Source organism: Copidosoma floridanum, unplaced genomic scaffold, assembly GCF_036245765.1.
Source record: "Copidosoma floridanum isolate Cflo_tuat_1 unplaced genomic scaffold, Cflo_Japanese_pri ptg000030l, whole genome shotgun sequence".
Taxonomy (NCBI): Eukaryota; Metazoa; Arthropoda; class Insecta; order Hymenoptera; family Encyrtidae; genus Copidosoma; species Copidosoma floridanum.
This window is the reverse complement of record NW_028321907.1, coordinates 22,492,651-22,511,710: the sequence shown is the minus strand read 5'-3', so window position 1 is coordinate 22,511,710 and position 19,060 is coordinate 22,492,651. Positions and strand designations below refer to the sequence as shown.

The 19,060-nt window shown below is 34.5% G+C and overlaps 1 protein-coding gene across 1 annotated transcript in view; it reads left to right on the top strand.

Moving 5' to 3' along the window:
* LOC106644453 (N-acetylglucosamine-6-phosphate deacetylase) overlaps positions 1–3,788 on the top strand; it is an 86,703-nt gene extending 82,915 nt beyond the window's left edge. Inside the window, exon 7 of the mRNA XM_089596413.1 lies at positions 3,435–3,788. Within this exon, the coding sequence (XP_089452539.1) occupies positions 3,435–3,616 (182 nt within the window). The 3' untranslated portion in view covers positions 3,617–3,788. The remainder of the gene's footprint in view (positions 1–3,434) is intronic.
* The last annotated feature ends 15,272 nt before the right edge of the window (positions 3,789–19,060 follow it).

Below are 19,060 nucleotides of genomic sequence, written 5' to 3'. Positions count from 1 at the left end.
GACCAGAAAATTAGATTTTATATTATAGGCGAACAAAAAAATAATACTTTCTTCATAGATGGTCTTAGAGGGTCAGAAAAAACTTATTAACATAAAACGTTAACTTATTTTTTTATTTCTCAAAATAAAAAAATCATGTCAATGGCATGGACTGGCATAGCATCAATTTTGTCTTCTACAGGGGATGACCAGTCATAGAATTTTGAGACTTCCTTTAGATCTTAATAATATGGAGAGTGCATTTTTAGAATTCGAGTCAGATAACAAAAAATTAGAAGAAGTTGATCTAATTATTTGGAATGAGGCTTTAATGATTCCAAAAAGAGCATCGGAAATAGTAGACAGAACGTTAAGAGATTTATTTAATACTGAAAAATCTGAAAAATATTTTGGAAGTGAATTAATTAATTAAGGAGGTAATTTTCGTCAGATTCTCCCAGTGATAAAAAACGGTAATAGAAAAATCATACTTGAACAATCTATTAAATCTTTATTTTTATGGAAAATTTAAAAATTAGAAATTAATATTCGTTCTAACGATGAAAGATTTTCAAAATTATTTTTAAAAATAAGGGAATGCAATGTTTAATCGACCAATTGCAATATTTTTTATTATATTTTTCCTTTTATGATTAATTTTTAGTTTAAGATTACTATTTGAATTTCAATATGTTTGAATAACGTTGTTTGAGAAATTAACTGTCACGTAAACATTAAATACATCTGAAAAACTTTTAATTTCTATATTAGTACCATAAGACATTATGTTAATATATTTATCACTATTTTTTACATTTTGATAATAATCGTTTCCTACGATAAATTCATAATAATCCTGCCATTTATTTACAAAATTATTGATTACTAATGAACGAGCTTTTATGGGGAAAAATTTGTCACTATACAGAAAATAAGAAAAAGTTCTGAATAAACAATTTCTGTCCCCTTGTACGCTAACTTTTATATTGTTCATTTTTAAAAATTTCAAAAATATTTAGTTTTATTTTAAATTAAATTGTAATTTGTTATATAAAATTTAAATAATGTACATGTGGTTAAAGTTATTAAAACTTTTCGTCGTTTATAAATTAATCATTAAAAAAAAAATGTTTACATTCTTTCTCTAAACATAACGGAGAGTTCTAAAAAAAACTCTCAACGTACCACAATAGCACCTTCTGGGTGATGTGGAAAGTTACTGATAAATGCATAACTAATGCTTAACGATGCAGATCAAAAACCCTTTTTCCTCACGAAATTCTGGGCACCAACCTCTCCCCACTAACAGATGAAATTTAAAGACTCTATTTTTAAGTTAGAACAGTAGGGGATTGGCGCGTGGAGCGCGCATGGGGGTGAAGCCCCACTATTCGATATATATACTTCTATACAACTATGTATAAGTAATATACAGTTAGTACACAATACTATATTTAAATATAAAAAACGCTCTATCTACATATCAATAGTTATATTGTTACCGTACATACGGATATGTAGATATTCAAGTTCTACTGCATGTATATATTTAGAGTGAGAGAGAAAGGAGTGCTTAGTGGTGGGATGAACAGCAACGGAGGAGGGGACCAGATTTTTCGTTGCACAGGTCCCCTCATGTGGCTGTTCACTGCCCACCATAAGATGTTTCATATCAATAATTAAAATTGATAAAAAAATATTTTATGTTTAAAAAAAAAATTTTTTATTCAGGCCTTGGTTGTCGCTTTAAACATTATTTTGATATTCTAGTTTATTTTCTTGGCAGTTTCTTATATTACTCCAAATGATTATAAAGCCATGGCAGTACTTATAATTTAAAATTTTTGGCAAAAATATATCTAAATTTTTTAATACCTGTATATATGTAAATAATAGAAATATCACAAATTGATTAATAAATCTAAATCATTGAAATTCTTAAAAATTTCATTTTTTGATTAACGTTTACCAGCCCCTTACCAACCCTAAGAAAATTATTTTAACTACTAAAATAAACTTCTGAAGAGTCTTGTATATAGTCTATATTTATATATATTAATACAAATGACAGCAACGCCATGCATTCACTACCACTTGAAATTCGTGGCTAGAAAAATAGCCAAAACTTTAAACGCCCATATTTCTGTAAACAATAAGGATATCGCAAAATAAGTAGCAAATTGAGTTCTAAAAATTCATGAAAAATTTTTTTTTTATATTGTAGATACTAGGACCTGACCATCATTTCAAAAATTATTTTCACGACTTGATTTATTTTCTTGACAGTTTATTACATTACGATAAGCAACTATAAAGCTACGGTAATACTTAAAGTTTAAAATTCTTGGCAAAAAATAGCCAAAAATTTTAAGGGTTTATTCGATTTTTTATATTAATTTATAGTTCTTATGAGAAAATTTGTATGCTTTTTCTCACGAACATTATGGACAACTTTTTTTTCTCCATTATGGTGGCTCATCACAACATTAAAATACTTTAAGCATGAATGAAACTTGCAGGAATCACACGTTAATATCAACTGAATCATCTCACAAAATTTTAAACCATGTAACTAGGCAGTTTTTTGCAAACGAATCACTGAAAAATATATGTTGAACTTGATCTCTTATTCGCTTTGAGCGTAATTCCAAAATTGCTCTCCCACCCGGCATTTTGAGAACGATTGGTTGTGATTAGAAAAGGATAGTACTATGAATTGATCTCCGTATGCTTGTAGAGAAGCGACACTTGAGGGTTGGCCAGCTGGTGAATGGAGCTGAAAGCTTGATTTCATAGTAATTAACTTTTCTAATTACGACCAATCGTTCTCAAAGTGTCCAGTGGGGGCGCGATTTCGGAATTGCGCTCAAAGTGAATAGAAGGCATTTTAATCTTGATAAGATTTAATGCAATATTTTCTAAATTATACTTCAAGTCTCATTAGAAAACTAGGGACTAAAATAAGACATCAAGAGCTTTTCAATATCAAGAAAATGTGGGTTCGCCAGGCAATATTATATACTATTTTATTAACTAAGTGAATGCTTATGAAAAGATACAGGTCACTTGATTTGTGACAACCTCATCAAGATTATCAACCTTAAGAAGTTGTATAAAGAGTGTCAGTTTTAACAGTTTTTTCTTATGATTTTGTGGAATAATTCTTTTTAAAATTTTGGTTTATGGTACATCCTACGTTAATGAATAATCTGCTTCTCAAAGTTAGGTAGTGTGCAATAGACTTTTTATTTAGTGTACAGCTACTTTTAAAATTAGCTCCGTTTGTTAGCTTTTTATACCTTTCTACATTATTATAAGAGAAAAACTTTTGTAAATCGTTTCATGCGCCTAAATTAAAGACTGCAAATAATTTCAATAATTTTTATGTACTTTTTTCTAGACTAATACTGGAAGTGTTAGAAAGTATTTCTTACATTAATTCACTTTTCTTTCAGACTGCTGTACAGTAGAAGCTTTAGAAGCTGCAACGCTACATCCAGCTCAAGCTCTTGGAATTGAAAATGAAAAAGGAGTTTTAAATTTTGGTGCAGATGCAGATATTGTACTTCTTGATGAAAGTTTGAAAGTAATTTCAACATGGATTGCCGGTGAATGTGTATATAAAAATCCTGAATGAATTCACCAGAACAATTTGAACACTTAATAACACACTACTCTACCAAGGCCTAAGGCTTATTGTCTCTCAATTTTAACAAGAGTAACTGTGAGAAGAAAAATGACTAAGAATATACGGCTTTAAATTGATGTTTATAAAATAAAATTCAACTATGTATAAGAAATAACGTGTACGTGTATATACATACATTTACAAGAAAAAAATTTACGATATTTTCTATTTGTATGAAATTTTATCATTATGTTAATGAAATACAATTTCAATCATAAAAGCTTCCAAAGATTCATATTTTAATAAAAATATTTCAACAATTTTCAATACATATTCTTTGTTCTTGTGCATAACTTTTTTAGAGTTGTTACAAATAACTGTCCAGCTTTAAATCTCCATGTCTCATTTTTCTATACCCATATTACTTACTATGATTCAACTTCTTTATAACCTGTGAAACCTTATTCGAAAATTCGCCTTGAAATTATGTACACGATTATTTTAAAAATGTATCATAGGCTAAGTACTTTAATAATGTTTGATTTCCAGATTTTTCCACGTAATTAAAATGTCGTTTAGAAACAGATGTTTTCTTCATAACTCGGTCAAAAGTACATAGTTTCTGCATCGATATTGATGCAGAAACCTCAATATTGGTGCATTGGTAGGCCAACAAGCTTCACTTATAATTGTGGGAACAATAAAATCTTGAGCCTACTTGAGCGTGGACATTTTTAAATTAAGGTACAGTGGCACATGTAAATAAAATGCTTCTTTCTTTTAACCACAAATTTTGTTTGAATCAGTTCTTAAAACTGTCAACAAAGTTTTTTTTTCTATATAACATTTACTTTTTATCTTTATAATCGTTAATATGACGATTAAATTTTAATTTCACACTCATTGAATGAACATGATGGCTCCATTCTAAGTCTAGTATATCCACTAATAATAAGCCATACGTAAATATCGATTCACTTACACAAAAAAACAGTATGTTCCTGCAAAGAGATTATTGCATGGTGAGAAGCCTAAAGTTACAATAGGTACAACCAAAATAAACTCCATAAGAACTTCATTAGTAAGAACTAAAATGTGTGTGAGCATCCGTGTGTACATGTACAGTAACTAAGGCTTGTTTTTTGTCTATGTTTTTTAAGCCTATTTTGTGTTGTACTGTTTCCGGTGAATCTCAATGGCTTACGATAGAAATAGTTTGCATAATATGAAAATATATAAATTTTAGTTTTTTGATTTAAAATTCCAAAAACCTTATAATAAATTAACAATCAAATATCGATGTGGTAATTTAAATTGAACAGAGTGCGTTGGTAAAACTGCTATTAACTGAACAAATATTATAATTTACATCATTACAGTGAAATTATGTTGACAATATAGAATAAAAGAACTGTTGTGAGAAGAAAAAACAAAAGAAAAAAAACCTTTTTATTGGAAGAGAAACTGTACAGAATTAAATCGAACAATTCAAGAACGTAAGAAAATACAAAACTACAATGAAGTAAAATGAGTGAAATAAAAGTAACGTAAAAATAAAATGAAATGTATTTACAAAGGAAATAAATGCACGAAAAATAATATTACATATAGAACTGTGTTATTCAGTCATGTGGATTGTTTACGATTGCATGTATGGCCCTGTTAGGCAAGTTACAAGACGTTCACTTGTAAGAGTTAAAGCAAAATCAATTGTGTAGATTGGCAATCTGAATTACAATAGCAAAATGACCTTGTTGGGTAATGATATGTGATAAAAAGTTACAGATGTGGCTTTACCTGCAAAAGATGTAGATTTAAAACCTCAATTGCATATTATTAATTATGCAAATCGACCGAGAATGTAATAATTTCATGTATGCCCGTTTACGTGATCTTTATGTGCTGACTAAACACACGTTCCGTAGTTGTTGCTTTGTGCTTTTGAGAATATAGACAAAACTATACACACACACACGCGCGCGCGCGTCCGAACGTCAGTCTAATTCTAGATGGCCTGCATGTAGTCACACGAAAATATAAGGATATTAACTCAATCCACTACATTCCTGTAACCAATGGTTTGACGGAAACCCGTTAACCGATTATCTAGATTTATTTTTTGCGTGTACTAAACTGGGACTCATCACATTAAAATTTTCGATGTATTTACAAACTAAGAAAATCCTTTTAATAGTCTCATTTACACAATTATATAAAGCTAGCTACCTTGATCCATATGCGTAAAAATAATTACACACTCACACACTCATGCAAACAAACAAGACCGGTATTTTTTTGACTTTCTCGAATGGAGTGATGTATACCCGGTAACATATCAGTTCACACCACCCAGGGAGAAGCAATGCTCTTGACCTCTAGAGCGTACGAGGGTTTCGTTATTGACGGCGCTTGAAATAGAATGGGTGATCCCTACCTAACAAATTGTCCTTTATTCGGGTGACACAACCTGGATTCATGTGGTAGTGGTTTTAATGCCTAGTCACATATCCGTCTTCTCCACTCAATTTTTTTGACTAATTTACTAACTGCTGCCTTTCTCTGCTTTTACTATTCCTCCCTCCCTATTGCCTACTAATTCCTTACAAACGCGACGGGAAAGTTGAGGGTGTTAGGTATAGGGCCTAGTCTGGAAATCGATTTACCCTACCTTCAGAAGATCTCGGCATAAATAGAACTTAACCACTATTTACTGAAGCAACATTAGGTCAGCCCTACCTTGACTGCCCAGTTAACCTATAAATACCCTTGCCCCATTCAATTTGCCTGAATGTAGTTAGCGCCCTCGTATTCCCTTACTTTGACTTCTGTTCTGGCATTGCGTTCGACGTATCAGGGGTATTGGTCACTAAGTTTTCACGCTGCAGGAATGCCGCCTTGAGATTTGTCTCTGATGTTGGTCGTTCTGAACACATCACCCCTGTACATAGGGCATTACGTATACTGCCTTTTACTGAGTGAAGACAGTACCTTTTTTTGTATCTCTTGGTTTCAGTTTTGCAGCACGGCCTGCCGAAGTATCTTGTTCAATAATTTCAGTTCAGGCCCCTTGGGGTTGGTGGCTCTCTTTGTTCCCAGTTTGATTAGGTGATCCCGTATGCTAACACCTCTTGCTATCAAAATGCGTTCCTCCGCATGATCTGCGCCGGTGCTTTGATTGGTCCTGTTTCAAAGTGCTCCTTTACTTGTACTTAATTGAGAAGACGTTTGGTCACCCGTAACTTATGTTGTTTTTGCTCATAACGCGTTATTACGCACTAAGTTTTTGTATGTTTTTAAGTTTGGTTTTTTTTACATATTTTTACTAACTTTTGTTTATTATCTTATATATATATATGTGTGTGTGTGTGTGCGTGTGTGTGTGTGTGTGTATGTGTAGATCATTAATATACACCTAATGCGAATTTTGTTAGGCTGATGCCAATGTATTGGCTCAGTAATTTGCCTCTTGTAGCTATTATACTATGCCTCGGCGTTGTACGACCTTGAGTCTATTAAATAAATTCAACTTAAGTGCGACTTTAACTTTTCTCTCTCTTCTCTCTCTCTCTCTCTCTCTCTCTCTCTCTCTTTCTCTCGTTCACTTTGCCCTTAGGTCCCTCAAATTCTATAGGCATGCATTGACCCCTCCCGTTCGTAAGCTGTTGGTTGAAAGCCTGGAGTTTCCTCACCTTGATTATGCCTGCGCGGTGTATACAGTTCTAGACGCAACGAGGAACTTAAAGCTCCAGAGAGCGCTCAATGCCTGTGTGCGCTTTGTTGTTGGTGGTCTCCCTAGAAGAGCGCACGTTACCCCGCATAGGCTCAAACTTCAATGGCTATCGGTGGCTAGAAGGCGACAACTTTTTATGGGCCTACTTGCGTTCAAAACCATCAAACATCAATGCCCTGACTACCTGTTCTCGCTTTTTTCGCTAACTGAGTATCGTCCGTTAACCCGAGTGCCTACCCGTCGAGCTTTGCCCCCCTTGCAAATACCGAACCAGCGCACACAGGCACTCAGAGATTCATTTCATGTACAGGCATCATACCTGCTGAATTCGCTTGCGCCCTTTTCCTTTGATTTGTCGCTCACTGCTTTCAGGACTTTGCTTTTTGATAGGCTGTTGGAGTTTGATATACACGACTGGGAGGTCCGAGTCGTGGAGGAGGGTCTGCCTACTGCTTAATAGTTATTATGTTTTTCTCTTCCCTCACAATATACCCTTTCCCGTGGCAAACTTGATATGATTATGATAATATTTACCCGCCTCTCAAACCTGACTTAGCCTTAGCACCGCTGTTACCGTGTGGGTACCTGTAAGCTGCTTATACGATATCTTGTGAACTTAGTATTACTTTATTTCTTGTTTATTTTTACAGTTTAGTCTATATTACCCGCTTTTTTGACCTTACCTTTGTTTGATTTGTCATTTATATATTTGTTAATTTTCACCTATAGTGACTGCATCATCTGTTACGAGAGCGATTTTTTACTGCATCATGCTTTTCGTTAACTTTTGTACAATCCTGATAGGCCAGATGGGGTTTTACCCTAAGGTCATAAATAAAAACCTTCAAACCTTCAAACCTTCTCTCTCTCTCTTTCTGTTCACTGTGTATATTGCCAATAAAAATATGAACCTGTCGATTATTTGCGCATCCCATATCTTGATCATAACCCCATAATAGTAATAGTAACAATAAAAGTATTTTTGATCATTTCATTTGTATTGTATTTATTTTCCTGGATACACAAATTCTTTAAGTGAGCCACACGGCCTGCCGGAGTATCTTGTTGAGAAATTCCAGTTCAGGGCCCTTGGGGTTAGTGGCTCTCTTCTTCGCTCCCAGTTTAATTTGGTGATCCCGTATGCTAGAACTGCTTTACTTGAACAGCAAATGCTATTCAATAGCGATGCCGAACTTTCGAATTTTTGAGACTAACTTAGTATGTTCGCGTGTGTATTGCTGCGGTGTAAAATGTAAATATTACCTACATACGTACTCATACGTCTTGTCAATGCTTGTTTGGCTGCATGAAGCCTTGTGACTATACATACAGCCTCACAGCCTAGACATTTAATCATTCGGCTAGGTTATTGGCCTTTTAGTGCTGTACTTCACACATATTTTAATTTAGATGGCAACACTGCACTTCATAGTACAAGGAAAAAAATCACGCACAAGCGTGTTGCTATTACTATTACCGCAATAGCACCCAGTAAAACTTCCTGTCATTCGTGCAAAAAGATGGAGAAAGAGCTAATGCATTGATGCAAGATGTAGCAAGTGTAATACACCGTATCACAATACCTGCCATCATTGGCATAATGTGATTCGGGGAGGAGATAATACACCCAAAAGTCCTACTGCGCCCTTCAACTTTACTTGCTACTTAGTTAGCATGTCCTCGAGAAGCAAAAGTGGTCAAACTATCAAAATGGGGCTAACCTTAAGCGGTGACCATTCTATACCGAGAAGTAGCACCTCCTCTTCGTTTTCTGCTGCAATGCCCACCTGTAAAACTGGCGTATAAAGGAAAAGAAAAAGAGGAGCATCAACATGCATGATGCCTCCTCACCTTAGCTCATCTCCTGTCTCAACCTCTGCACCGTCGTCCAATGTTTAACTGGTTACCTGTGAGGAGGGACCAGCCGTACAGTTAGTTAATCTTACTGGCACGACGAACGACCTGTGTAAACACTCGCCAACACCATACACCCCACCAACTTTGGCAAAATCCTGCGTCACGCAACTTCAAAAAGACAATGGAACATGGATGTCATCGTTATCATTGCGAAAGATTAAAAATTTGGACATAAGTAACGAAATTACTAATAAGAATTGCGATAATGACGACTTCTAATGCTGCCCGCCGAACAGTGACAATAAACTAAACAAATTGAGCACTATAATTTTGAAATTAATTTCATAACAAACCAGTGGACAGTGGATGCTTGGGTACCCAAGCATGCAGTTATACTTCTATAAAACTATATGGCAAATAATATAATTTTGAGTATGAAAAAACCTTTTATGAAACAGTATTGTGTACGAAGGTGATACAATTATCGTGGGAATGAGTATACTTACGTTGATTGGGTATGATTTTAATAATTATTTAATGAGTCAACGCTTATAAGCAAAATATATGTATATAAGGGAAAAATATTACATAAATAAATAATTTATTTAATAAACTAATTTTTTTAGTCAAAAGTTTTCTTCAAAAACTTAGAATTTAGTAAATTTTAGCAGAACTATTTTCCGATGTATTATTAAATATCTATTCACTTATCATTAATTGGTTACTTTTACAATAAATAAATAATTGTATATACAATTTTTAAAGTTACACTTTTATAGGCATGTTCTGCACTACAGAGCAAATGAACGATTTCAGATTGGTGACCTTGAGAAAAAGTGTAACGAAAGTAAATTTTGCTTGATTCTCCCCTCTTCGCCCCACCACCCTTGACGTACTTCCAGTCCCAAACAGTTTCCCAATGGATTCGAACCCCCTGCCCAACCTCCTGCATTCTAGCCGAGACCCTTACCCACTCTGCTATGAGCGGTTCCGATACGTAGAATTTGATTGCTTCTCTTTCTTGTTATGGTGTGATTCATAACTTTTTTTAGTGTAAATTTTAATTTACTGTTTATTTATAAATTTGGCTTGATTATGAATGACAGTGATAAATGCATGATTTATTTAACGAACAACTTTTTATAGTTAAACCTTTTTTTCGAAAACTTAGAAATTAGTTTTATATTTAATAATAAACATTTATTTAGTTATCATTACTTTGGTACTTTCAGAATAAATAAATACAATTTTTTCAGATATTTCACAATTTTCATATCCAAACCAAAATTGTTTAAACTGTATCAGTACAATAGTTGATTTTTATTGTGTTATCTTCTTTTGAAAGTTTTCCTTTGTTATAAAGGTGATTTTTTGACTTAAGGACGTTTATATCATAGTTAGTGGAAGTAAAGTTCATCTCAAAGTTCAGAGAGGTTGAAGAAGCTCAAATGTATGCAGCAACGCTCGAAATTATTTTTCTCATATGTATGTACTTACATACACGCTTTAACGCATACTTAACTCCTTTTTTCTTGTGTTATTAAAAAAAAAAAACTCAGAAGTTCTCTATTATGTCTATTCTTTACAAAAGTATGGATGATATAATTTATACTTCTGAATAGTAGAAAATAATTCATTTCGTCTTTTCAAAGAATAAAATACCTGCTGTGCATCTCTTTTCAATCAATCTATGCATACATGTATGTGTAAAACAGAAGAAAACGCTGATTATTACGATGTGGGAGCGTGCATTTGAAGGTGTGTGTATGTATAACTGAGGAGTATTTAAATTTAAATAATATTAATATAATAAAATCTTCATATTTTTTTACTAACGTCTGCTAAAAAATTTTTCGAAAAATGATAATTGAATGAAAAATTGTAATATTATTTGTGAAAATTTTTTTTTATTAGAAACATTAAAATTAATTTATAAACACATTTAGTACCTAAAACAAATTTCCCTAAATCGCTGCCTGTTACAGTCGTATTTAATCGCAAGTCAGTCATCATTTTAGAAATCTCATCAAACGTCAAAGGCGTTGAAAATAATGAATAACCGGAATCAGAAGTCTTATTATCACAATCTCTCATGTTGTTGCAGTGAAAATTATTTATATGAAAGACTCAATCTTTGACTTTGTTGAATTATTTCTAACAGTTGTCAGACTTACAAATAAATCTACTTGTGAGACTCTCCGACAAATTGATACAATGGTCATTTTTGAAATGTTTTTTAAGACTAACAACAACATAGAAATAAACATCGCAAAAACAACATCTTAAGTGACCCATGATAAGTTAAGGTAGTTGTTTCCCAATATACAGGTCAATCGTATGTATAGATATACAATACTAAGGTTATGTTCATATATCATCCCATATTCAAAATAGAGAAAAATGTGAGTGTCTTTGCGTACACTTATACGTACATAAACATAAACATCTATCTACTTGTACTCATGTGACAATATCACATTGCCCCATACACGATACCTGGTTATTTTCCAAAATTAAACTAAGAGCACTTTTTGATTACTATAACTTTAAAACTATTGGGTAAAAAATTCTCAAAAAAATGTATGTGTTTCTTTGCTGTCTTAGGTAGTTTTCAGTAGTTTTTTAATTATTTATAGATATGCAGTAAGTTACACTTTTTAAAATAATGGGGCTATGTAGTGTTTGCACCATTGCTCCAGTGTTAAAAGAATGATTTTTTGACAAGGATATTTCAATAACAACGTGGTAAATCGGTCTCAAATTTTTTACACATATTTCTCGACGCTTATACTAGTTTTGCTAAAAATTTCGTACCCTTTTAGATACTTTCAGTTTAGGAAACAACTGCCTTAAATGGATTATGATAATTTAGAGGTAGTAGCCGAGTTGGGTCCCGGAAAATTTACGACGTCATTCTATAGCCGAGTTGGGTTCCTGGCATTTCATCAGACTGCCGAGTTAGGTCCCGGTAATAACCTTAATGAAATAGACTTCTGACTTATTATAATTTCTAACTCAGCTAGCTTGTAAGCACTACAGTGTCACTTTATTCAAGTCTCACGTGTTAGTATTGCGGCCCTTTATCTAGGCGTCATTTTATATTATTTAATAGAGGAGATCTTGTAAAATTTGAAGTACAAATATTCGCTATTTATATTGTTAGTTTTGTAACTTTGTTGTCAGTCGTAGACTTGGTCTTTACACTTTGCTTGTGACAGAATAAAATGATATGATGCTTAAGTTCTGTATCAGTGAAAAAAATAAAAAAAAGTATGCCTAAAAATTAACAAGTGGAAAAATTCTGCGATTACATATTGGAAATTTATATTGCTCCCGATTCGCCTGTGCCCCCGACACTTTGGACACGATTTCCATCTTTAATATGCTGTTTAGCAAAATTTTTACCTGTATCACAACAGCAAATAAAAAAGCGATTCATGACAGGTGTTACAAAAACATTCATACAATTTATGACGAAATTTACAAAAACACAAACACAGTTTTAAACATACCAGTATGTTTTACTGTATGGATAAGTGTGACGGGAAAAAAGTGCTTATAAATTAGATTAATTCTTAGACTTAAAAGTCCATTTGACTTCTGGGACCCAATTCGGCAGTCTGATATGACATTCGGGACCCAACTCGGTAGTCTGATCAAATGCCTGGGACCCAATTCGGCATTTTTTTTTATCTTGGAACCCAACTTGGCATCAGCCAATTTGGATGTAATAGTGTAGACAGGAAATATAAAGAAAAAATTCGTTGTCCCTGCACTCAAGTTATTCACAATCCTGGAATAAGATTTTTCAAATTAGCAACTTAAATAATACTTGAGACTTATATATTTTAGGCGGCCTAATCAAACCTATATAAAAAAATGGAGTCTGTCAAAGCCTGTTTAACAGTCAGAAAGATTTCAAAATTTCAATCAATTTTTTTCTCTTATAGAAATCACAAGTTGAATTTAAAAAATATCTCTTGTACTAGCTTAACTTTTCACTCTCAGACAGTCTTCCTCAATAGGTTTGATCTGATGTTTGCTAGTGATGTTGACTGCATAAGATATATCTAGTCTTACCGTGTTGACCAAGTAGAGTAAACTACCTACGGCTTCTCGGTACGGCAAATTTTTAAGGTTCGAGGTCACAGCCAGAGTTTTGTTTTCATCTGTCTCTTTCTTGTCCCTTCTAGATTTATTTGCTACATGGTTTGTGACCATTTGTGTTTTGCAAGATTTAGATTCGTTAAATCTAAACCGCTCCAAGATCTTCTCTGTGTAAATCTGCTATGTCAACGTAATGTCTTTATTCTTTCTGTCTATTTATTTAAATATCTAGGAAATTTTGGTTTCACCTAGGTCTGTCATTTCCAAATCCTTTTCGATTTTTTCAAGTTTCAGTTGATTATTGCTTGCCATTACCATGTCATCTACATATAACACAAGAAGTAAGAATTTGTTGCATTTCTACAGGTGAAAAGATAAGGTTCACTTACGTGAACAGTTAAACCGTTTTTTATAGCAGTCTCAGTAAATTGTTCGTTCCAAAGTTTAGAGCTAACTTCTAATCCATAAAGGGCTCATTTTAATTTGCAGACTTATTTTTTTTGTCCGTTTCTGAGCATTTCACTGCCTCCAGAATTTCCATAAATATTTCATCTTGTATGATTTCATTGAGGAAGGCTGTTTTGACATCTAGTTGACAAGTGTCCTGGTTGTACTTGTTTATTACAGCCAGTACTGCTCTAATTAGTGCCAGTCTCAATACAGGTGCGTGTGTTCCTTGCAAATCGTAGGAGTTCTTATCTTTGAATCCTCTGATCACTAGCCTTGTTTTATATTTCACGGTCCCATTACCGTCACATTTTTTTTTTTTTTGAATACGCAACGGGAGTGGATTATATTAGGCTTTTTTTCCTTCTATCTCGATTGAGTCTATCTACAAGTTCTCATACGTCATTTTTGTACATGGACATAAGTTTTTCTTAAATGGCCAGTTTTTAGTTAGTCTTGTTATCTGTATTCATGGCTTCACTAAAGTTGGATGGATCCATGTGTATCTTTGCCAGTAGAGCATGGAGTAGTTGATCCTCAATCTTGATAGTTCCGCAACATTGTGCCGTCACATTTTTTTCAAGATCCTTATGGCTAAAAGCAATCTGTTTATTTAGATCTGTTGCAACTTGCATTCCCGAAAAACTTGAATCAAATACCGGTAAATCAGTTTTTATACTTTCTTTGCTTGAAGTGGTCTCAGCCATTATATTGTTCTTCCGAGATTTTCCTCTGCCTCTTTTAACTTGTTTCTCTCCCTCCGTTCTCTTGGATTCTTCTGTCTTAGCTTCGGTAAATTCTACCAGCCATTTGTCTTGGTCAATAGGTTTGGAAACTTCGATGCTGTTTCTTTAGTACACGTCTTTGTATACCAACCTCTCGTTAAACCTTACGTCGCTGCTTTCATAAAATTTACCGATCTCAGGTTTTAGAACTAAGTATCCTGTCAGTGTATATCTCAGAACTATGGTTCGTCGACCTGTAAATACAAATTTCCCATTCTCCTCTGTACTGTCACATATGCCAAGCAGCCAAATATTTTTAATTGATTCATGTGAAACCTTCATTCTGGAGCAAACTTCTAAAGTGGAACTTGCATGTCGATTGATTTATGTGGTGTTCTGTTATATGCATGTACTGTGGCTGTCAACGTAAGGTCCCACATGTTTTTTGGTAAGCCAGAATCATACATGTAAGTTCTGATTTTCTTTTGAATCGTCTGGTTTAGCCGCTCAGATTTACCATTCAGCTCTGGCGTATCTGGACTGACCAATTGCAAATCAGTGCCCAGAGCACGTAGAACCTCCTGAGTATATCCTCCTGTGAATTCAGTGCCTTGATCCGTTCTCAAATAGCATACATTTTCGTCGTAACCTAGGAGGTTGTGGGTCGTTCTTATAAATTTTTTCAAACATGATCCAATGTCACTTTTGGATCTCATTGGGTATGCCAGAGTCAGTCTCGAAAAATCATCTATAAAGACAGCTATGAACATATAGCCTTTATGGAAAGTCTGTGGGCTAATAAGCCCCATAAGATCGAAATTTATGGCTTCTAATGGTGTCATTAATCCAGCTTGAATCATTTTAAAAGGAAGTTAATAGACTTTCATTCACTGATATTTCGGAGAATTCCAGTTCATTTACATGATGTAGTTTTCGATCATAGATCGAACATTCGAAATCCATTTCGGTTCTATTTTTTTCTGTCACATCCGTATTAATCATGTAATGTACATTATCAATTGAACTCACTTCCTGACTTTTGTTACTTTTAGAATTGTCATTAACATGAATGCTATTCTGTGCTATTACGCTGCGTGTCTGCTATTTTATCCTTTTATTACTATTATCTGTCACCAAGTAAGCCAGTCTCCTTTTGTTACTGTTATTATTTTCAGTCTCGATATTGTTCCCATTAAGTTCTAATTTTACAGTTCAATAAGGTTCTTTACATACTCCGCTCAAAAATATTTCATTGGATTGGGGGTCGTATACATTGATTTTTTTGTTGTTTAAATACATGGTTAAACCAGACTCAACAAATTTCCTAAGGGATAAGAGATTTTTTGCAAACGTTTCAGCACAGATAGCATTATTCAGTCTCACAACATTGTTATCATTTATACCTACAATTAAACCTTCACTCATTGTTTTCAAGTCTGCCGCTGGATCTCTATTTGCACATTTAATGATGAAAGAATCAGCCTCTTTGAATTTATTTAAGTATACTTTGGAATTGACTAACTGCTTAGTTGCTCCAGAATCAGCAGTAAGATTTACTAAAATTTTTGAATCAGAAGTTGAAACTCGATCACCATCGGATAAACCAGAAATCAAGGATGAAATGGTCAAATCTTTATTTATGAACTTACCTTAATTTTTACTGGATTTTTTATTGGGGGATTTATTCTTAGAATTATCACTGCTTTTATTGTTGTCAGTTTTGTGTTTCTTGTATAGTAATAATACATCAGATAATGCAATAGTACAGCTTAGATATGCATCTTAATACTAATTTTGAGTGACTAACTTTGAATTTTAAGTTTTGAATTTCAGTGAAAATAAGTTATACCCAATACCTCTAATCATTTGAGCAGAATAATAAATACTTATAAAAAGCTGTTTTAAATGCCTCAAGTGACCCCTTCAAACGTATAGCCTCCGGTATCAAATTCTAGAGCCTCATACCACGCAAGGCAAAGGATGCATCATATGATGAAAAAGTAGCACTCGGCATATTAAAATAAGAACCAGAATTTAATAAACGCGCATATCTACGCACATCTTTTGCAGGAGATACAAACAATTTAAATTGGAACTGAGACTCCTTTGTATTAAGAATTTTATAGATAGTTACCCTTAGAAGATAATATCTTCTACAACTAGGAAGCAACCACCCAAGCTTCTTATAATAATGTAATATGGCTGTATCTCTTTTGAGGTTGAATATAAATATAATCACAGTATTACAAAGACGATCACGCTTTAAGGACAGATAACCCGATAACCCAGCATATACCAAGCAAGCGTAGTCGAAGTGACGCATCACCAAGGCACTCGCTAACCTCGCCTTGATAGTACTCGAGAGAAAATACCCCTTGTATCTCAGCCTATACCCTGCTCCATTCCCACCCGTACATCCTGAATTACCTTTAAAAGCGCTGATTGAGTGCTGCGATTTTTCTGAAAATCGTACTGCATTTCCGAAAGGAGGGCATTTCTTCTAAGTATGTTGACACTCAATGGGTAACTATACTGTCAAAGATTTTTGCCAGATGGGCAAGGTTAGTAACAGGGCGAGTATCAGCAGGGGATGTTGGATTGGCCATCTTTGAAAGCGGGATTGTGACTGAGTTTTTCCAAGATTTCGGATAAGTATTTAAGAAAAATGAGAGACTGAACAATTTAACTAGGTAAGGTATTAGTTAAGAAAAGAGTCCTTGGAAATAACTCAACGATAGTCCATCAAAGCTACGACCCCTAGTCCTAGTAGTACAGTGCATTACGGCCTGTGTAACCTCAACACATGTCACTGGCAAAAACTAGAATCTTGATGGAACAATCGGATAACCAGAAATAATCTCATGTAATTGAACGTCCTTGCACAGAGGATGAACACACGTCATAGCCGAGAAATGATCCGCCAAGGAGTCCGTCGACATGATGTTTAATGGTGAACCACGCACCTCTCTAATCAAACCATACTTACGCATGAGACTCCAGCATCGAGACTGATCTTGTTCACGCTCAAGTAAGCTTCGCAAAAAGCTCTCACGAGCCTCCCGTATATCCTTTTTAAGAACAGTCCGCATCTGTCTATACTGAAGTAGTTGATCCGAATCACCAGTTCTCCTAGCTAAGGCAAACATCCGATCATGTAGCTTACAACGTTCTTTAAACGATTTAGTAAACTATGGCGCAGGCCTACGCCTATGCTCCTGGTGCTTCCTCATTGCCGTACAAATACCTAAGTTATGAAGAACAACTTTTTTGAATTTATCAAGAAACAAATTAACATCAGTACGATAATCACGGCGAAAACAAAGCCTCAAGTCGACCAGCTGATAATAATGGCCATTTATATATGGTGCATCAGGCGAGCAAGATGACACAGCCTATTTCTCAGAGTGAGTTAATGTAACATCAAGCCAAGTATGAATATTTTTAGTGTGATGCGTCGTACCGAAGGGTACAAGGTACAATGAGTTTTCTAACATTAGCTGACGTAAGTAAAGTAAGTAAGATGGAGACGGAGAGAGAGAGAGAGAGAGACAGAGCGATAACCAGGGCCTTCTATGAAAATTCAAGCCGTGGACTGTGTCGGCTGAGTGCGTGCAACAAAGCTGGACTTCTCCTGCCCCACACACACTCACCCCACAACGTCCAAAGCCAGCGCGCCAAACGCAAGTAAAATCACTCCCCCCGTCCTGCCCCTCTTGACCGCGTCTCTGATTGTTCCCACCAAGCCTTGGCAAATTTCACAAACTTAACACGTGTTGTCACAAAAGATGGAGAGAAAAGTAAAACAATCGAGACTCACCCTTGGCTTTTCGACCAATCGCCCCCTCTGGTGCTAGCTTTCTGGATGACAGATGAATGGCACCTTGTCTGCCTCAACATCCTCGCCACTCTGTATATCTCCAGCCTGAGTACTTATCACGTCTACCTCCAGGTCGCGCAGCCTTTCCTCGTCACAGGTCTTCTTGCTCATGACTTCAATTTCTTGTAGCACGTGCAGTTACGATCTCACCAGTCACACTAGCACCGTCTCACGCGCACCAAAAAAAAACTTAAACATAGCTTGCCTAGACCCATAACTTGATGGAAGATTTACTTAAGGCAGGGTGGTAATAAATCGTAGTACAAAAGATTTACAAGATCATGAAGATTTATTAAAGAAACGCGTGTGTTCAATACAAAAGTCTGTTAGACACTAGTTTCCGCAGTCATAGAGCTGACACAGCAACTGGTGACTCAAGGCGACGCCACCTACAATAAGTAGAAACGGGGTGGGCGCGTAATTCAAATAGTTATAAGTCCAACAAAAATTTTTTATAGGTAATTTTTTATATTGACATTTACAAATTTTTTTTAATGTATTTTTTTCCAAAGCAGTGGCTAATTTTACCACATTATTTTAGCGAGGATTTTTATTTTATATCAGTACTGTGAGAATGTTGTCATTTTATTGCATTAATTGTTTACTGTTTTATGTACCATTGCGTGGATATTTATAATTTAAGTCAACTTACTTATAAACACCAAAAATTACATTTTAAGTTAATAATGCAAACTGTAAAGAATATAAGA